Source organism: Dipodomys spectabilis, unplaced genomic scaffold (assembly GCF_019054845.1).
Source record: "Dipodomys spectabilis isolate Male_0828 unplaced genomic scaffold, ASM1905484v1 ptg000360l, whole genome shotgun sequence".
Lineage (NCBI taxonomy): Eukaryota > Metazoa > Chordata > Mammalia > Rodentia > Heteromyidae > Dipodomys > Dipodomys spectabilis.
In genome coordinates, this window is record NW_024871037.1 from 144380 (window position 1) to 165261 (window position 20882).

General features: G+C 48.7%; 2 protein-coding genes across 4 annotated transcripts; one reads left to right on the forward strand and one right to left on the reverse strand.

Annotated features, from left to right (window-relative positions):
* The first annotated feature begins 615 nt into the window (after positions 1 to 615).
* Positions 616 to 15394, forward strand: Ltf (lactotransferrin). Its single transcript, XM_042665951.1, has 17 exons — positions 616 to 680; positions 2014 to 2177; positions 2739 to 2847; positions 3315 to 3497; positions 4085 to 4232; positions 5376 to 5431; positions 5670 to 5848; positions 6569 to 6740; positions 7652 to 7806; positions 8391 to 8481; positions 8764 to 8811; positions 9336 to 9491; positions 10739 to 10880; positions 11861 to 11928; positions 13219 to 13403; positions 13687 to 13876; positions 15219 to 15394. The coding sequence occupies exons 1-17, from the start codon at positions 638 to 640 to the stop codon at positions 15251 to 15253; spliced, it is 2124 nt and encodes a 707-aa protein (XP_042521885.1). The 5' UTR covers positions 616 to 637; the 3' UTR covers positions 15254 to 15394.
* Positions 14949 to 19292, reverse strand: LOC122095632 (C-C chemokine receptor-like 2). Of its 3 annotated transcripts, none has more exons than XM_042665955.1 (2): positions 19229 to 19292; positions 14949 to 16755 (listed from the first exon to the last, which is right to left on the reverse strand). In XM_042665955.1, exon 2 carries the CDS (start codon positions 16712 to 16714, stop codon positions 15647 to 15649), a length of 1068 nt encoding a protein of 355 aa, XP_042521889.1. In that variant the 5' UTR covers positions 16715 to 16755; positions 19229 to 19292; the 3' UTR covers positions 14949 to 15646. The 3 variants fall into 3 exon arrangements, with proteins under 3 accessions (XP_042521889.1, XP_042521890.1, XP_042521888.1); XM_042665956.1 differs by lacking the exon at positions 19229 to 19292 and adding an exon at positions 18978 to 19186 and having other exon boundaries at positions 14949 to 16727; XM_042665954.1 differs by lacking the exon at positions 19229 to 19292 and adding an exon at positions 18978 to 19186.
* Between the last annotated feature and the right edge of the window lie 1590 nt (positions 19293 to 20882).

A 20882-nucleotide genomic window follows, 5' to 3' on the forward strand; every position in this document is an offset into this window, starting at 1 on the left:
GAGGGCTGGGAAGGTGGCTCTGTGGTAGAGTGCTCGCCTAGCATGCATGAAGCCCTGGGTTCCATTCCTCAGTGCCCCATACACAGAAAAAGCCCGGAGTGGCGCTGTGGCTCAAGTGGTAGAGCGCCAGCCTTGAGCCTAGAGAGGCTCAGGGACAGTGCCCAGGCCCTGAGTTCAAGCCCCAGGGCTGGCAAAAAGAAAAAAGAAACCCACAAAGTAGAGACACTTTCCTCCTCTCCCTGCAGCCCCCCACCCCCCCCCCCAAACCCTACTAATCTGTATTCCCCCTTCTAGAAAACACAGAAACCACAGCCTGGCACCTGGGTCTGGTTCTATAGAACCCAAGCAGGTTTACAAGGGAGGTGCACACAGGGTTAGTTGTTTTTTTTTTTTTTTTTGGTAGTTGCTGCTGTGACCCGGTCTCCCCCTTCCCCCCACCCCCCTCACCCCTCCCTCTTGGAACCCAAGAATCAAGGAACTAGCAAACCTGCCCTCAGGCTGTGGGAAGGGCACCTGAGACCTGTTGGGTAACAGGATAGGGCCTGTCCCCTTTGAGGTCCCCAAGACTGGATAAAGGGGCTCCCAGAAAGACAGCAGGAGGCAGCTCTGTTCAGGTCTTGGACCTACCACTGCAGGCATGAGATTCCTCTTCCTTAACCTGCTGTTCCTGGGGGCCTTGGGTGAGTACAGGGGTCGGGGTAGGAAGCAGGGAGAGTCTGGGCTGCTCAGGGCTCTGCTCTGAGCCTACCTCGCTGCTATTGTGTTCTCTTGGGGGTCTCCTAAGATCTTTGAAATCCATACACTGTGTGTGTGTGTGTGTGTGTGTGTGTGTGTGTGATGGGCCTTGAACTCAGGGCCTGGGCACTGTCCCTGAGCTCTTTTTTGCTCAAGGCTGGCATTCTACCACTTGAGCCACAGCACCACTTCTGGTTTTCTGGTGGTTTGTTGGAGATAAGAGTGTCACGGATTTTCCTACCCAGGCTGGCTTTGAACCACGACCCTCAGATCTCAGCCTCCTGAGGAGGTGGGATGTCAGGCATGAGCCACCAGTGCCTGACAGCCTGATCAGATTTCTGTCTTAAGCATATGCCTGGGATTAGAAGCTTCCTCTTGGAGGATGGTAGGCAATGGTGAGAGAAAGTAGTTAACAATCAAATCAATTTCACAAACAGCCCTGATCAAATCAAAGCTAACGGACCAGGCAGCTGCCAAACCCCAACGCCTTCTCTTTGAAGAACAATCTAGAGAGATTTTAGGTTCACTCACCACTGCTGAGTCTCCTTAAAAGCCAAATTTCCACATTTGTAAGCATACATGGGGGCTGGGAACTGGTGGCTCACGCCTGTCATCCTAGCTACTCAGGAGGCTGAGATCTGAGGATCAAGGTTCAAAGCCAGTCCGGGCAGGAACATCCATGAGACCCTTATCTCCCATGAACCACCGGAAAACCAGAAGTGGCGCTGTGGCTCAAGTGGTAGAGCACTTGCCTTGAGCTGAAGAGCTGAGGGACAGCGCCCAGGGCCAGAGTTCAAGCCCCACGACCAACCAAAAAAAAAGAACAAGAAATCACAGAACTCTGGCCAAGGTTGAGGTCTGGGAGTCCAGCAAGATGTCTTCCCTGGAGCAGAATGGCTGGCCCCTTGCCAGCATATACAAAAGGATCAAGGGATCGAAGCTTCCAGAATGTGGGTCACACCTATCAGAGGAAATGCAGTTGTGGCCATTAGACAGTAGTGGAGGGTCTTGAACTCTGGGCCTGGGCGCTGTCCCTCAGCTCTTCAGCTCAAGGCGAGCGCTCTACGCCTTGAGCCACAGCACCACTTCTGGTTTTCTGGTGGTTCCTTGGAGATAAGAGTCTCATGGACTTTCCTGCCTGGGCTGGCTTTGAACCGTGATCCTCAGATCTCAGCCTCCTGAGTAGCTAGGATGACAGGTGTGAGCCACTGGTGCCCGGCTTGAACCTTTTTTGAGTTCCTCTTCCTCCTCCTCCTCTTCTTCTTCTTTCTTTCCTAGGATTGTGCTTGGCTGCACCTAGAGAGAATGTTCGATGGTGCACCATCTCCCAACCCGAGGCCACCAAATGCTCCAAGTGGCAGAAGAACATGGAAAAAATAGGAGGTCCCTCCATCAGCTGTGTCAGGAAGAAATCCACTCGTCAGTGCATGGACGCCATTGTGGTAAGCCAGAGAGGACCAGGCTCCATGGGGGAGGAGGGGAGGGAAGCAGGAGACAGGTGGATGGAATGTTCCAGAAAGTAGGCAGACCCTGGAGCCCCCTCTACTCTGCAGACCGGGCATCTGTAAATTGAGAAGAGTCTTCTTGCAGAAGAAATGATAGGCTCACGCCTGTCATCCTAGCTACTCAGGAGGCTGAGAGCTGAGGATCATGGTTCGAAGCCAGCCTGGGAAGGAAAATCCATGAGATTCTTTTTTTTGGGGGGGTAGGGAGGGGCTGGCGCTCTACCACTTGAACCATAGCTCCACTTCCAGCTTTCAGGCAGGGTCCTTGGAGATAAGAGTCTCAAAGACTTTCTTGCCTGGGCTGGCTCTGAACTACCATCCTCCAGATCTCCGTCTCCCGAGTAGCTAGGATGACAGGCCACCGTGCCCGGCTGAAAGCTGATCTTTTAAAATTCCCTTCCCACCATGGCCGGATGCTTTGCTGAAACCCTGACGGCCCATAGTTTTCTGGACTACGTAGGTTTCCTTTGGAAGTTGATCGGGCCCCTTTTCTTCCAGGCGAAGAAGGCAGATGCCATGACCCTCAATGTCAGCTTGCTGTTGGAGGCAGGGCTAGACTCTTACAAACTTCGACCCATAGCTGCAGAAGTCTATGGAACGGAAGCCCGTGAGTTCCCCCCTGGGCAAGGCCTGTGCTGGGGCGGGGGGTGGGAGGAGAAGAGGACTCAAAGTAGACGGGCATGTGGTGAACACCTGGGTAAAAAGACAAGAACCTCCTAACCAGAGCCAGCCAGGTGTGGGTGGCTCCCGCCTGTCATCTTAGCTATTCAGGAGGCTGAGATCCGAGGATCACGGTTTGAGGCCAGCTTGCCGTGGGGCTTGAACTCAGCCTAGGCGCTGTCCCTGAGCTCTTTTGCTCAAGGCAGGTAGGTGCTCTACCTCTTGAGCCACTGCACCACTCCTGGTTTTCTGAGTGGTTTATTGGAGAGAAGAGTCTCACGGACTTTTCCTGCCTGGGCTGGCTTCAAACCACGATCCTCAGATCTCAGCCTCCTGAGTAGCTAGGATGATAGGCGTGAGCCACCAGGACCTGGTCCGGACTAAGGCTTTCTCTTCTCTGTCTTCTGCTTACAGAACCTCAGACCCACGTTTACGCTGTGGCCGTGGTGAAAAGCAGCAGCTCATTACAACTGAACCAGCTGCGAGGTGCGAGGTCCTGCCACTCGGGCCTGGGCGAGGCCGCTGGCTGGACGATTCCTCTAGGTCTTCTCCGTCTATCCCTGAACTGGAAAGGCCCCCCAGAACCCCTGGAAGCAGGTAAGATGTTATGGGGGGGGGCATGGCTGAATGACACCCAGGCAAGGCTTCTTTCTTTATTTGGTTGGGGCTTGAACTCAGGTCCCTGGGTGCTGTGTCCCTGAATTCTTTGTGCTCAAGGCTGGGTACTCTACCACCTGAGCCACAGCGCCACTTCTGGTTTTCTGGTGCTTCATTGGACATAAGAGTCTCACGGGCTTTCTCTCCCTGGGGTTGGCTTTGAACTGTGATCCTCAGATCTCAGCCTCCTGAGTAGCTAGGGTGACAGGCAGGAGCCAGCAGTGTCTGGCTTATAGGCCAGGCTTTCTGGTATAGGCACAGGTATGGATGATCAGGGGGGGTACGAGGTGGGGGGGGGAGGCCCATTTTGGGGTGATCTTGTGGGCCTCTTTAGGCTTTCAGGAAAGGCCACATGTCTGGAGTTGCCAGTTTTGCTCTGGAGTAGAGAAGAAGAAATGGGGTGTGTTGGGGGGGGTCTCTCCATTTTGGGGGTGCGTGCGGTGGAGTGGTGTGGCTCATGCAGTCCAGGCCGTTCACCTCTCTGCGTATACCCACCCCACACACACCTCCGTCTCTGTGTTCAACAGCCGTAGCCAAGTTCTTCTCCAGCAGCTGTGTCCCGGGGGCCGACAGGACGCGCTTCCCCAATTTGTGTCACCTGTGTGCTGGGACAAGGACCAAAAAGTGTGCCTTCTCCTCCCAGGAGCCCTACTTTGGCAACCGAGGGGCCTTCAAGTGAGTGACCAAGTCCCTCCCTCCCAGCGGAGGCTGGGCCTCCTGGAGACGCGGGGAGAGGGCAGATTTTCCTTCCTCTTCTTCCTTCCTTCCTTCCTCCCTCTCCCTTCCCTCCTTCCTTCCTTCCCTCCTTCCCTCCTTCCTTCCTTCCTTCCTTCCCTTCTTTCATTCTTTTTCCTTCCTTTCTTCCTTGCTTCTTCCTTTTTTCCTTCCTTCCTACTTCCCTCCTTCCCTCCCATCCTTTCTGCCTTCCTCCTACCCTTCCTCTCTCCCTCCTTCTCTCCCTTCCTGCCTCCTTCCCTTCCTTCCTTCCTACCTTCCTTCTTACTTTCCTTCCCTTCTTCCTTGCGTCTTTCTTTTCTTTCTCTTTTCCTTCCTTCTTTCCTTCCTCCCTCCCTTCCTTCCTTCCTCCCTTCCTCCCTCCCTGACTCCCTTTCTTCCTTCTTTCTTTCCTTTCTTCCTTGCTTCTTTCTTTCTTACTTTTCTTCCTTGCTTCTTTCTTTCTCTTTCTCTTTCTTTCTTTCTTTCTTTTTTCCTTCCTTCTTTCTTTCCTTCCTTCTTCTTTCTTTCTCTTTTCTTTCCTTCCTTCCTTCTTTCTTTCTTTCTGACTTTCTTTTTCTTTTTCTTCCTCCCTTCATCCCTCCCTCTCTTTCTTTATTTCTTTTTCTTTTCCTTCCTTCTTTCCTTCATCCCTCCCTCCTTCCTTCCCTCCCTCCCTTCCTTCTTTCCTTTCTTTTTTCTCTTTTGATGTGGTCCTGGGCTTAAACCCAGGGCCTGGGCGCTGTCCCTGAGCTTCTTCAGCTTGAAGGTGCCCTTCTACCACATGAGCCACAAGCTGCACATGTAGATTGTATGTGTGTGTGGGGAGGGTGGTGGTGGTAGTACATTAGAGCTGAGAGTCTGATGGCCTTTCCTGCCTGGGCTGGCTTTGAACCGTGATCCTCAGCTCTCAGCCTCCTGAGTGGCTAGGCTGACCAAAACTCCTTTATTTAGAAAAAAAATTGATTTTTTTCAGTTTGCGAACTTGTTTAGGTTGGACAGGGAGTGGATCCCACCATGTTGTCTTGTGGGGTACAGATGTCCACAGGAGCTCATGTGAAGGGTTCCTGGGGAGGGAGGAACTCATACACCCTCATTTCACAGATGTCTGAGGGACGGCGCTGGAGATGTGGCTTTTATGCAGCATAGCACCCTACTTGGTAAGAACAGCTATCCTCTTCCTTTAATGCCGGTCCCAGGGCTCGAACTCAGGGCCCGAGCGCTGTCCCTGAGCTTTGTGTGCTTGAGGCTGGTGCTCTACCACTTGAGCCACAGCTCCGTTTCCAGCTTAATGCTTGCTGATTGGAGAGAAGAGTCTCATGGATTTTCTCTCTTGCCTGGACTGGCTTCGAACCACGATCTTCAGATCTCAGCCTTCTCCTTCTCTCCCTTCCCCAGAGGTGTTGACCGATGCAGCCAAGAGAGACCAGTATAAATTACTATGCCCCGACAACACTTGGAAACCTGTACACGAATATAAGCAGTGTCACCTGTCCAGGGTCCCTTCCCGCGCTGTGGTGGCCCGGAGTGAGGACGGCAGGGAAGATTCCATCTGGCAAGTTCTCCGCCAGGCCCAGGTAGCCCCACCTACGGCCCTTTCCATCCATACTCAATGTCTGGGGTGCTCAACCATTTGAACCATGCATCCAGTCCTGCTTTGTGTGTATCCTGGCGTTGGAACTTAAGGCCTGGGCTCTGTCCCTAAGCTTTTTTTTTTTTTGCTCAAGGCTAGCGCTCAACCACTTTGAGCCACAGCTCCACTTCTGGCTTTTTTTGGAGATAGACTCAGGGACTATTCCTGCCTATGGTGACCTTGAACTACTATCCTCAGATCTCAGTCTCCTGAGTCCCATGAACCACTTACTGATGCCTGGCTTTTTTTTTTTTTTTTGCCAATCCTGGGGCTTGAACTCAGGGCCTGAACACTGTCCCTGAGCCTCTTTTACACAAGGCTAGCACTCTACCACTTGAACCACAGCTCCAGCTTTTTCTGTGTCTGTGGTACTGAGGAATGGAACCCAGGGCTTCATGCATGCTAGGCAAGCACTCTACTACTAAGCCACATTCCCAGTATCCCCGCCACTCTCCCCCTCCCTCCCTCCCTCCCTCCCGCTGCCCTCCCTCTCCCTCTCTCTCTCTTTTTTTTGGGGGGGGTCTGGTCGTGGGGCCTGAACTCTGGGCCTGGGCACTGTCCTTGAGCATGCAAGGCAAGCGCTCTACCACTGAGCCACCTTCCCAGCCACCCCCCCCCTCTCTCTAACATCAGTTTTGGGGTTCCTGTTGCTATTTCAACTTAGGAAAGCTTTGGAAAACAGTCATCAGAGTTCAAGCTCTTTGGCTCCCCTGGTGGACAGAAGAATTTACTGTTCAAGGATTTCACCATTGGGTTTTTGAGGGTGCCTCCCAAGATTGACGCTAAGCTATACCTGGGATCCAGACACATCACTGCGTTCCAGAACCTGAAAGAAAGTGAGTGAACCCCATTGGGCAGGTGGCAATGTGTGGGTGAAACTTCTGAATAGTGGATCCTTTTCGAAGGACTCTTCTATCTCATGGTGACTGGCAGGTGTGTGTGTGTGTGTGTGTGTGTGTGTGTGTGTGTGTGTGTGTGCACGCTCTTACACAGACCCATAGAAACACAGACTGTGTCCAAACCCTCCTTGGCCATTTGTTGGGGTGGAGACTGAACTCTGTGTTTACAGAGACAAGGATTAGAAGTCAGAGAAACTCCTCAAAGAATTGGAAATTAGAAACATAGATTCGAAGGGCTGGGAAAGTGGCTCAGTGGTAGAGCGCTTGCCTTGCATGCATGAAGCCCTGGGTTCGATTCCTCAGTACCACATACACAGAAAAAGCCAGCAGTGGTGCTGTGGCTCAAGGGGTAGAGAGCTAGCCTTGAGCAAAAAGTTCAGGGACAGTGCCCAGGCCCTGAGTTCAAGCCCCAGGACTGGCAAAAAAAACAAAAAAGCAAAGCAAAGCAAAGAAATGAAACACAGATTTGAGAAGATGAGGAGAAGTGGGAATGGAAAACCATGGGTCTCACTTTCTTGAAAGGCAGATAGTTTTGTCCCAGTATGCCTGGCTGGTTTGTGGAGATGAGGTCATTCTTCTTTTTGATTGGTTGTGAGGCTTAAAACTCCGGGCCTGGGCGCTGTCCCTCAGCTCTTCAGCTCAAGGCGAGCGCTCTACCACTTGAGCCACAGCACCACTTCCAGTTTTCTGGTGGTTCATTGGAGATCAGAGTCAAGCGGCCTTTTCTGCCCGCGTTGGCCGTGAACCGCGATCCTCAGATCTCAGCCTCCACTGAGTAGCTAGGATGACAGGCGTGTGAGCTACTGGGTACCATCCTGCTTCACCCATTGGTTTGTCTATCTCTTCAGGTGAGGAAGAAGTAGCAGCAAGAAGTTCCCGGATTTCCTGGTGCGCTGTGGGGAGTGATGAGCTGCGCAAGTGTGAGCGCTGGAGCCACCTAAGCCAGGGCAAGGTGATCTGCACCGCGGCCTCCACCACGGAAGACTGCCTTGCCGCTATCCTGGTAGGTTGGGCAGTGGCCCCAAGATGTGTGTGTGGGGGGGGGGCGGGAGAGGTCAAGGGACCCAGGCCCAGGGGGCCTTGTGCAAAAGAGGTGGAGGGTTTAGGTCAAGAAGCAGGTGTTGTTAGGCCGGGAGTGGTAGCTCACGCCTGTAATCCCAGCTACTCAGGAGGCTGGAATCTCAAGGATTGGAGTTCCAAGGCTGCCCCGGTGGGAGAGGGGGGGGAGGAGAGGGGACTCTTCTCTTCAATTACATCAACCAAAAGACGAACCACTGGAAGTGGAGTTGTGGTTCAAGGGGTGGAGCACCAGCCTTGAGTAACAAAGCGAAAGGAACGGGGATTAGGCCCTGAGTTCAAACCCCAGGACTGGCCCCACCCCCAAAAAAAAGACTATGATGGAGGGAGAGGAAGGGGGTCCCCGTATCTTTTATTGTGACAATGATTGAGGATTATTGTAGAAAATAGGAAGATGTGGGCAAGGTTTTGATATTAACATAACACCAAACGGGGGGGGGGGGGGGGGAGAGGGGGAGAAAGAGAGGGAGAAAGAGATACTCACAGACACAATCGGCTGTATCTGTACAGAAAGCGGAGTCGGACGGCATGAGTTTGGACGGAGGCTTCATCTACACTGCCGGCAGATGTGGTTTAGTACCTGTCCTGGCTGAGAATCAAAGTAGGTGGCATGGGCCTGCCTCCCCTTCTCCAGGAGGCTGGCATAATGGGGGTGGGGTGGGGAGGGGCTAGGGACCCAGGGGAGATGTTAAGATGGATAGATCTGTTCACACAGGAGGCTCAAGGGAAGGATTAAACAAAAGGAGCCATGTTCACACACACATACACACACACACACACACACACACACACACCACACACACACACACACACACACAAGCTGAGGCGTCTCAGTAAATCTCAGTATTGAATGCCATGTTACTCTTGCTTTTGTTCTTTGCAGAATCCACAAAGAGTAATGGTTCTGATTGTGTGAACCGACCGCCTGAAGGTAAGTTAGGATCAGTTGGTTAAGAATAAGTTCTTAAAAATTGGGTGCGGTTGGCTCACACGCCTGTCATCCTAGCTACTCAGGAGGCTGAGATCTGAGGATCGTGGTTCAAAACCAGCCCAGGGCAGGAATTTCCGTGAGACTCTGATCTCCAATCAACCACTAGAAAACCAGAAGTGGCGCTGTGGCTCAAGTGGTAGAGTGCTCGCCTTGAGCAAAAGAGCTGAGGGACAGCGCCCAGGCCCTGAGTTCAAGTCCCACAACTGACCAAAAGAAAAAGAAAGAAAAAAAATAGTCAGCATTTGTAATTAGTTTGATTTCATAACCCCGGACGGTCTTCCTGTGATACAGGACAGTAGCAGCAGCTTTTTTTCCCTCCTTTGGTCTATGGTCTATATAACGTTTGAGGCCCATTATTTGGTGATGCTTCTAGAACTGTTTCGGCCTGAGTTGGACACAGCTATATTTTCCACATGCTAAATGTCTCTGAGGTTGACTTGCTCTTCTGTTGTCTGTTTCTCAAGGCTACCTGGCTGTGGCATTAGTGATGAAAGAAAATGCAGACATCACCTGGAACTCTCTAGAAGGCAAGAAGTCCTGCCATACCGCTGTGGGCAGAACTGCAGGCTGGAACATTCCCATAGGCTTGCTCTTCAACCAGACAGGCTCGTGCAAATTTGGTAAGGAGGCCTCTGGGTGTGGAGGGAGGACCATTCTGTGCTGTGGAACCTTCTGGAAGGAAGAGGGTTTGCAGGCTGCCAGGGTGGGGATGGGGGAGACAGGTGGGGTGGAGGTGGGGGTCCTCTTTAGATATAAACAAGTAGTCTCTAGAGCTGGGAAGGTGGCTCAGTGGTAGAGCACTTGCCTTGCATGCGTGAGGCCCTGGGTTCGATTCCCCAGCACCACATAAGCAAAAAGAAAAAAGCCGGAAGTGGCGCTGTGGCTCAAGTGGTAGAGTGCTAGCCTTGAGCTGAAGAGCTGAGGGACAGCGCCCAGGCCCCAAGTTCAGGCCCCACAACCGGACCCAAAAAAAACAAAAAAAAACAAGTAGTCTCTGTATTATCCTAGCCAGCTACTCAGGAGGCTGAGATCTGAGGATCACAGTTCGAAGCCCGCCTAGTCAGGAGAGTCCCCAAATCTTTTTTATTCCCCCCCCCCCTCAGTCCTGGGGTTTGAACTAGGGGCCTGGGCGCTGTCCCTGAGATCTTTGTGCTCAAGGCTAGCTAGTGTTCTACTACGTTGAGCCACAGTGTCACTTCTGGTTTCCTGGTGGTTTATTGGAAATAAGAGTCTCACAGATTTTCCTGCCTGGGCTGGCTTTGAACCATGATCCTCAGATCTCAGCCTCCTGAGTAGATGACAGGCGTGAGCCACCAACACTTGACTCCATGAGACTCTTTATCTCTAGTTATTCACCAAAATAGCTGCAAATGGACCTGTGGCTCAGATGGTAGGGCATTAGTCTTGAGCAGAAAAAAAACAAAAACAAAAACTTAGAGACAGAGCCGAGGCTCCTGAGTTGAAGGCCCAAGACTGGCACCAATAGATAGATAGGTAGATAGATAGATAGATAGATAGATAGATAGATAGATAGATAGATAGATAGATAGATAGATAGATAGACAGACAGAGAAATCAGATCCTGGAGTAGATTTGCAGTATGTTCTTCTGTAGAAGCTCAACATGGTCCTCAATTGAGCCTGTAGGACTAGGCCGAGGAGGTCAGGACTCTGACTCTGAAGTTGTACAGTTGCAACTCTCTCTAGCCTTCGCTTGCCCCATGGACGTCTAGAATCTGAACTCTTTCTGATGTCTGGTAGGTTTCAGAAGTGAAATCCATCTGCGTCACCTGCAGACACAGATGGACCTACAGGCCCCATGGCTTGGGTTAGCCAGGCCTTTATCTTCATTGTTTCCTTCCCTCCAGGTGAATTCTTTAGTCAAAGCTGTGCCCCTGGGTCTGAGCCGACATCCAGTCTCTGTGCTCTGTGTGTCGGGGATGAGATGGGCCAGCATAAATGTGCAGCTAACAGCAGTGAGAGATATTTCGGCTACACTGGGGCTTTGAGGTAAGTCGAGACCTGAAAGTTCTCAGTACAAGGCCTCGGCCTTCATCTTGAAGAATATTGGGGGTACTGTAGGGCTAAGGGATTTTTCTTTAAGGCTGTAAACCTATAAAACATAAATGTGTAATATATAGAACTCATAAACCATAAAATATATAATATATAGCACATATTATAATTATTAATTATATATATAATATATATATACATGTGTATGTGTGTATATACACGTGTATATATGCATGTTTGTGTGTGTATATGTGAGTGTGTGTGCTTGTCTACTTCTTAGCTTGGCGATATTAAATTTTTCACTACTCTGATTTGCACACACACACACAATTAAACAGACTTTGTTTCTGGTACTAGGGCTTGAGCTCAGAGCCTGGGTGCTGTCCCTTAGCTTTTTTTTTTACTAAAGGCTGATCTTCTACCACTTGAGGCACAGCTCCACTTCCAATTTTTGTTGTTAGTGGTGGTGGGTTTTTTTTTTGCCAGTCCTGGGGCTTGACCTCAGGATGTGGGCACTGTCCCTGAGATTTTGTTGTTGTTGTTCAAGTCTAGCACTCTACCACTTGAGCCACAGCGCCACCTGCAGCTTTTTCTGTGTATGTGGTGCTGAGGAATGGAATCCAGGGCTTCATGCATGCTAGGCAAGCACTCTACCACGAAGCCACCTTCCCAGCCCCTAATCTTATTATTGTGCAAGCTTTGAATTCCTGGAAAGACTTTCATCATTTCTAGGTTCACTCACACGTTACAGTTTCTGAAATGCATCTAACAAACTTTTTTTTTTTTTTAATTTTATTTGAGAACATACTGTACAGAGGGGTTACAATTACATGGGCAGGATAATGCATACATTTCTTACCAAGCATTGCAGCCTCCTCCTTTGCAAACTTTTCTTTTTTTTAACCAGAAGTCTAATAGATTCTCTTTGTCTTGTGATTTTTATTTTCCTTTTTTTTTTTGTGGATATATTTTAGGTGCCTGGTGGAGAAGTCAGGAGACGTTGCATTTGTGAAAGATTCCACCATCTTCCAGAATGCTGAGGGTAGGGGGAACTGTCAAGCTTTTTGCTCTTTTTCTTCCCAGCAGACCCTCATATTCAAAAGTCACAATAGGTCAGACTCCCATAAAATCAGATCCTTGGAATGAAAATAATTCAAAAAAATCTTCACCTCCCCAGGCAACCCCTGTAGATGCCACCATAAAAATTTCACACTTGAGCTCGCTGTCAGCTGATTATACGGTGGAAAATTCCTTCCTGGAGTTGTATATGAAACAGAATGATTTTTGCACTTAGATTAGGGTCCTGGCCCCAAGCTAGCTCAGTTAATTATGTGCATGCAAGAATTCTCAAAATCAGAAGAAGAAAAAGGAGGAGGAGGAGGAGGAGGAGGTGGAGGAAGGAGAGGAAGGAGAGGAAGAAGGAGAAGGAGAAGAAGGAGGAGGAGGAGGAGGAAGAGGAGGAGGAGAAGGAGGAGGAGGAAGAGGAGGAGGAAGAGGAGGAGGAGGAGGAGGAGGAGGAGGAGGAGGAGGAAGAGGAAGGAGGAGGAAGAGGAAGGAGGAGGAAGAGGAAGGAGAGGAAAGAGAGGAAGAAGGAGAAGGAGGAGGAGGAGGAGGAGGAGGAGGAGGAGGAGGAGGAGGAGGAGGAGGAGGAGGAGGAGGAGGAGGAGGAGGAGAAGGAGAAGGAGAAGGAGAAGGAGAAGGAGAAGGAGAAGGAGAAGAAGAAGAAGAAGAAGAAGAAGAAGAAGAAGAAGAAGAAGAAGAAGAAGAAGAATCTTAAGTCCAAAACATGGGCACTGTCTCTATGCTTTTTTGCTTAAAGGTAGTGTTCTACCATTTGAGCCATTCTGCCTTTTTGGTGGTTAATCAAAGACTGAGTCTTCTATACTTTCCTGCCTGGGTGGGCTTTGAACCATGATCCTCAGATCTCAGCCTCCTGAGTAGCTAGGATGACAGGCGTGAGCCACCAGGACCCCCAGCCTTGCCTTTACCTATTTATTTTTCTTGAATAGAGTCTCCTATCTGGGCTGGCTGGGACTGTGAGCCTCCTATTTTTACACTTCATTTACAGTTGGGATCGCAGGCATGAATGAACCACTGGGCCCCAGGTTAGAAAAAGAACTTTGGTAGCAGGTATTCACTTGGCTTTCTCCCTGAATAGCATGTTAACACGTGCCTACAACTCCAGTGTTAGGAATAGTCAGAGTCCACATAGCTCATTCAGGATAAAGGTTCATTCATTCTGTCTTCACGAAAGCCCCAATGGGACCGTTACCTGGGACTCCAGGACCAAATAGGGCCTCCGGGGTTGATGCCACCTTCCTTCTCTTTCCAGGAAAGAACACAGAGGCATGGGCTAGAGACTTAAAACTTGAGGACTATGAGCTGTTGTGTCTGGATGGCTCTCGGAAGCCGGTGACTGAGGCTCGGAGCTGTCACCTGGCTATGGCCCCAAACCACGCTGTGGTATCTCGGTCAGAGAAGGCAAAAGTCGTTGAAAAAGTGTTGCTGGAGCAACAGGTATGCAGCATCGTGATCACTGGTGTGTTGTTGTTTTATTTTATCGTTTTTTTGTCGGTCATGGGGCTTGAACTCAGGGCCTGGGCGCTGTCCCTGAGCTCTTCAGCTCAAGGCTGGTGCTCTACCACTTGAGCCACAGCGCCGCTTCCAACTTTCTGGTGGTTCATTGGAGATAAGAGTCTCACCGGGACTTTCTTGCCTGGGCTGGCCTCAAACTGCGATCCTCCAGCACACCCTCCAGTCTTCGTGGTGTTTTCCTTTATTGTCTGTTTTTCTGTCCCAGATTCTGTTTGGAAGAACTGGACAGAAGTGTCCGGGCGAGTTTTGTCTATTCCAGTCGGACACAAAAAACCTCCTATTCAATGACAACACCGAGTGTCTAGCCAGACTCCAGGGCAAAACAACCTATGTGAAGTTCCTGGGACAGCAGTACGTCACCGCCACAACTACACTGACACAATGCTCCACCTCCCGTAAGTGAAGCTTCCCTGGGTAGCAGCAGGTATGAAGGTCAGGGTAAAAGTCTAGGGGTGCGTGTGTGGGTACAGCTGCATTGTGGGAAAATCCATCACCGTCAGGAAAATATTCGATTCTAATTCCATTTATTTCTTTATCATTTTATTTTCTTCTTATATTTTGGTACTCATGGTGGGATTTGAACTCAGGACCTCATGCTGTCCCTGGGCTTTAAAAGACGCTCTACTGTTTGAGCCACGGCTCCACTTCTAGCTTTTTGTGTGTGTGGTGGTTCATTGGAGAATAAGAGTTTCATAGACTGCTCAGCCTGGGTTGGTTTATGAACCAGGATCCTCAGATCTCAGCCTCTTGAGTAGCTAGGATGACAGGCATGAGCCACCGGTGCCCAGAAGTAGGATTTTTGAGGGGGCTGGGATTGTGGTTTAGTGGGAGAGTGTTTGCCTAGCATGCATGAGGCCCTGGGTTCGATTCCTGGGTACCACAGACACAAGAGCAACAACAAAAAGTCGTTAAATAAAAATACTTTATAAAAAGAAGTCATATTTTGAAATACAAAGTCTTCTTGTGAACTTAACTTTAAAAAATGCTTAACAGGAAAAATAACCTTGTCCCTCCCTTATTTGAACTAAGGACTATATTTAACTAAGGATTCTTTTTTTATTTTATTTTTCTTTCTTTTTTTCTTCTACTAAGGATTTTTTTTTTTTTTTTTTTTGCCAGTCCCAGGGCTTGTACTCAAGGCCTAGGGGCTGTCCCTGAGCCTTTTTTATGCTCAAGACTAGTGCTCTACCACTTGAGCCACAGGGCCATTTCTGGCTTTTTCTCCATAATTTATTAGAGATAAGAGTCTCATGGACTTTTCTTACTGGGCTGGCTTCGAACCGCGATCCTCAGATCTCCTGAGTAGCTAGGAATGCAGGCATGAGCCACCAGCGCCCAACAAGGATTCTTTTAAATGAAGATGTTTTCCAAAAATCAGCCACTTAAAAAAAAATTGCTTCGACAGTTTTATGTACTGTTCATTAAAAACATACTGGATTAAAAAGAAGAAGATGATGACTTTTAGAATTGCTTTTTGAATTTTTTTTATTACATACATATTTTCTTCCAGAAGGATTTGTAATAACTTTCACTAGACAGACAAAGCTAAACAGGACCGAGCAGGGTAATACATGCCTATAATCCCAGCACTAGCAAAGGCAGAGGTAGGAAGATCCTGAGTTCCCAGCCAGCCTGGGACTGCAGCATGAGCCCTGGTCTCCAGCATCTGGCTTGCCTTCTTGATCTATTGGTTTCTCTTGATTTACCCCGACCTCCATTTCTGAACTTATTCCGCAGCACTCCTGGATGCCTGTGCTTTCCTAGAGAAGTAAAACTCAAAAAGAAGATGACCCAGACTCCCCAGGAGCCTGCATCCCGATTCCTACATGGACTAGGCTCCAGTACCCCCTGTCTGGCCTTCTCGATCTCCTGTTGTCACTTGGAAAGAAATAAAAATCAGAGAGCCATTGTTGGATGTCTGTCTTTCTTAAGGCGTCTTTTATCATCGTGTGTGTGTGTGTGTGTGTGTGTGTGTGTGTGTTTGTGTGTGTGTGCAAGTAATTGGGGCTAGGGCTTGAGCTCAGGGCCTGGGCACGCTAGCCTTTAAGCACCCTATTTCCAGGAGGATGCTCTACCTCTTGGTTCACATCCACACACAATCACACAAAACCACGCAAAGCGACCCACATGCATGGCCATCAGCCCTGCCTTTGACACAGGCTCCCTTAGACGTGAGTGCAATGGTCCTGGCGCTGTCCTGGGGATACTGAGGCAGAGGTGTTTTGGTCACGGAGCCCCAGAGAGCCATCGCCACAGCCCAGAAGCCGCCTACAGACGCGGCTCCTACACACCGCATCCAGTAGCAAGTAGAGGCTGGCACTGATGCCACAGTGGGTGATGGCGATGAGTCTGGTGATCTGGATACCAGTGTCTAGCCTGCGCCTGATCTTGCAGTCCTGCAGGGGTGTGGAGGGAGGCTGGATGGTGGAGAGGAGCAGGGCGACCTGGTACGGTGCCCACATGAGAAGGAAGACCAGCATCAGCAGGAAAACCAGCCGGGCAAGGTCATCCTGCCGGGTGCTCAAGGTCAACGTGGAACTCATCCGCACGCCACAGAATAACCACACGGCCAGAGGGATTGCCAGGAGCAGAATGTTCATTTTTAAGGTCAGGAAGTATTTCCAGGAGGGCTCGGCTGATGGTGGAAAGGGCTGCTGGCTCCAAGCACATTTCCACGTCTGACTCCGCAGGGAAGGTTGATATAAGGCCAACTCGGGCAAATTCACCCCCACAGCCAATCCCCAAGCCAGAATGCTGGTGAGGATTTTCCCAGCTGTGGTTTCCAGGCCCCGAGTCAGCCACCGCGCGTGCAAGAATGCTTGATACCTCTGCAGGATCAGCACAACCAGGAAAGCCACCTTGCTGTACACGGCCACTGAGTGGCAGCCGGTGACCACGGTACACGTGAGATCCCCCAGATTTGTCTGCTGGGAGATCGGGTGAGCCCAGAAAGGCAGGGGAAGCCAGAAGCAGAAGTTCGAGACAGCCAACTGGAGGAAATAGACGTTCCCCTGGTGTCTGAGGCCTTTGTGTTTTACCAGGAGAAACACCATCAACACACCGTCCAGGAGACCCAGCACGCAGATGATAGAGAGGAGCCAGGGCATCTGCTGGGCCGTGAGGATGCTGACCGGATACGGGTCACAAGACTCTGGCCAAACCGTCTCATTCTCCACCTCATCTTGGATGAGGACATCATACTCATCATCTGGTGTCACCGTGTAATCAGCCATCCTGGGGCCTTCCCTAGGGGGAAGTGACAAGCTGTATCATCCTGGAGGGGGAAACAAGCAGCAGGACTGGGTTGAGGGCCGGTGGCTCACGCCTGTCATCCTAGCTACTCAGGAGGCTGAGATCTGGAGGATCGTGGGTCGAACGAAGCCAGCCTGGGTGGGAAAGCCCCGAGAGACTCTGAGCTCTAATTAACTATCAAAAACAAAACAAAACAAAAAAAGGCTGGAAGGGGAATGGTAGCTCAAGTCGTAGAATGCTAGCTTTGAGCACGAAAGCTCAGGGAAAGCGAGCGCACAGGCCCTGAGTTCAAGTCCTAGGACCAGGAAAAAAGAAAAGAAACAGAATTGGATTCTCAAGGCCACATTTTCCCTCTACTGAGGCTCCATTTCATCATCATCATCGTATTATAATAGAATAATAAATAGAATAGTACATTACAGTATGTTAATCCTATATACAATTATATTCCATATTATATATAATTATATAATTGAAATTATATGCTATATATAACTACAATTATATAACTATATTAAATTATAGAGTATTTATATTAACATATTAAATATAAATAATATATTAAACATATAAATTATTATATAATTATAGAATATAATTACCTAGTTTAATTACAAAAATATATAAAATAGAATATATAGTATATTCTATTATTATATAATTATAGAATACATAATGTTAATTAATAATATATGTAATGTATATAATTAATATATCAATAATAACATAATAAATATATAATACAATGTAATAATTGTATAATATGCTATTAAATATAGATAATATAATATATAATATTATAATTATATAATAAATTATATAATATGAAATATAAAATACAATATAAATATAACTATATTATATTATATATAAACTAATGCTATATAACATATAATAATATATGCTAATATATTATTATAATTATATTAGTATAACATAATTACATACTATATGTTATATATAACACATAATATATAATATTTATATTATTATAGTTATATTAGTATAATATTATAATTATATGTTATGTATAACATAATAATATACACTACTAATAATATATTAATATAATTATATCAGTATAATTATACAATTATATTATATGTCACATATAATATAATATTAATAACAATATATAACAATTTTTATTATTACTATTATCAGTATATTTTTGTCCAGTACTGACACTTGAACTCAGGGCCTGGACTCTCTCTTGGCTTTTTCTCTCAAGTCTGGTGCTCAACCATTTGAATTAGAGCTCTACTTCTGGCTTTTTGGTGGCGAATTGGAGGTAAGAATCTCATGGATTTTTCCTATCCAGTCTGACCTGGAACTGTAATCCTCAGATCCTGGCTTCCTGAGTAGCTAGGATGACAGAGGTGAGCCACAGGTGGCCTGGCTTTATTTTTATTCCTTGGTGGTACTAAGATTAGAACCCAGGGCCTTGTGCTTGCCCAGGCCAATGCTCTGCCACTTGAGAGCCACACCCCCAACTCTGCTGATGCATAATTTTAACCAGACTAGATCTGCATCTCAGAAGCTTGAAAATAACCTCCCCTTCCCTCTTATTTATGTGTGTGTGTGTGTGTGTGTGTGTGTGTGTGTGTGTGTGTGTGTGTGTGTGTTCCTATACTGAGGCTTGAACTCAGGGCACTGCCCCTTACTTTTTTTCTCTCCAGGCTGGTGCTGGATCATTTAAGCCACACCTCCACATCTGGCTTTTTGTTCACTGATTAAACAAATAAAAGAGTCTCATAGACTTTTCCTGCCCAGGATTGCTTGGGAACTTCCATCCACAGATCTCAACCTCCCTCAGTACCTGGGATTACAGGCGTGAGCTACAGGAGGGGAGAATCCCTCCTACCCTTCCCCCAACCACACAGACACACACCCCAGGTTCGGAAAAGAACCCCAAACAGGTCTCCACTTCCCCAGAGGAGCGTGACTGTGCATGTCTCTCTGGGGACAGAGTGCCACAGGCAATTAAAGGAGGGTTGGCAATATCTCCTCCCCCCTCCCTCCCCCTGTACCCCCCCACCCCACCCCATTCTCACCAGTGGGAGCCCCGATCTAGGTAAACATTCCATCAGACAGAACTCAAAAGATCATTTCCCTTGAGTTTCACCAGCCATCGGCCGGGTCCTGCGTGGAACTGAGATCCTCTCCTCTTCAAGGTCAGTCAAGAAAAAGCTTTCTAAAGCGAAACCAACCAGGAGAGACAGACAGACCGACAGACCGACTCACCTCTGGCAAGCTGATCCCAGACTCTCGGCTTAACCATCCAGAAGGAAGGGGTGCTCATAACTATAAGGTCTGATCCTGATCTTCATACCCCACACTCTACACGCAGGGGGGACTCCCCTCACCCCTCTGCCCTCTTTAAGATTTCCCCGTGCTTCTGTTTTCCTCCTGTACAGATCTCAGCCACCAGCGCTTGAAAGAAAGATGCTGTGGAAAGTTCTTCAGAGGATCCCCTCCCCTCCCCTGCTCCTCACCCTGCCCCCTTGGAGTCTTCTTTTCCTCTTCTTCTTTCCTTTCTCTGAGACCGACAGTGAAGTGGATGGCTCCTCCCCGTGTCTCTTGGATTTCCCTTGTGGCCCTCCAGATAAGGGGGTTGCCCGGGGAATGCCGAGAGATAGCACCGGAGTGAGTGACGTCAGGTGTTGACAGACACCGCGAAGCACTGACCCCCCCTAAATTCCCCCCCCCCCACACACCTCCCCAGTTTTGGCTGCCGCTCATTTCCTGAATTAGGATAAGCCTCAGTAACCCGCAGGATGAACTGTAGGGATTGGTATAGAATGGGGTTTTAGTGTCAGTTTCTCTCTCCCTCCCTCCCTCCCTCCCTCCCTGCTTCCCCCTCCCTCCCTCCCTCCCTTCTTCCCCCTCCCTCTCCCTCCCTCCCTCTCTTTCTTTTCTTTCTTCCTTCCTTCCTTTCTTCCTTCCTTCCTTCCTTCCTTCCTTCCTTCCTTCCTTCCTTCCTTCCTTCCTTCCTTCCTTCCTTTCTTTCTTTCTTTCTTTCTTTCTTTCCTTCCTTCTCAAGGCTAGTGCTCTACCACTTGAACCACAGCTCCACTTCCAGCTTTTATTTTTTTGGTTTCTTTTTGGTGCCTTATTGGGGATCAGAGTCTCATGAGCTTTCCAGCTCCCCCCTTCCCCCCCCCCCACCCCACAAGCTTAGGAACCTTTGATCCTCAGATCTCAGCCTCCTGTAGTAGCCAGGATGACAGACTTGAACTAGCAGGGCCCAGCTTCTTGCTGGGTTTTGACCCCCCCCCCCATGTACTTTGGCTGAGAAGTGGGGTCTGGGAGTGAGTTTGGTTGGGAAGGAGGTAGGAGGGGCAGAGCAGGTACTTGTGAGAACTGTACTGTCCTGGGTTAGAGGCCTGAGCATCAGGTATTAAGTTCAAAGCCTGGTCTCACCCCGAAAAACAAAAATAAAATCCATCAGGCTCTTAATTAATCCAATTAATCAGAAAATAAAAAGAAAAGCTAAACCAGGTGCAGGTGGCTCACCTCTGTCATCCTAGCTCCTCAGGAGGCTGAGATCTGAGGATCATGGTTCAAAGCCAGCATGCAAGAAAATCTGTGAGACTCTGATCTCCAAGAAACCACCAGAAATGGGGAAGTGGTGCTGTGGCTCAAGTGGTAGAGCGCTCGCCTTGAGCTGAAATGCTGAGAAACAGTGCCCAGACCCTGAGTTCAAGCCTCACGACTGATCTTTTTTTTTTTTTTAAGCTGGAAGAGGAGGTATGGCTCAAGTGGCAGAGCGCCAGCCAGCTTTAAATGATAAATCCAGGCATGAGCATGGGACCCGGAGATCATCAAAGCCCCAGTATAGAAACAAAGATCTCAAAAAAAATATATTAACAAAAACAACACGTTAAAAAAGGGAACTCTGAAGAGAAAAGTAAACAGGCAAATATGTGATTGGGCATTCTGACAACCAGGGTAAAAAAAGAGAAATGTGTATGTGTGTGTGTGTGTGTGTGTGTGTGTGTGTGTGTGTGTGTGTGTGTGTGTGTGTGTGTATGGGGGTGGAGGTGGGGGGTGGTACTTGGGAACATGGCCTATTGCATCTTCCCAGAGCATTTCCTTTTCTGGGTGTGGGAGAGAGCCCTTTCTTGAATGGAGAAGGATCTGGGAAGT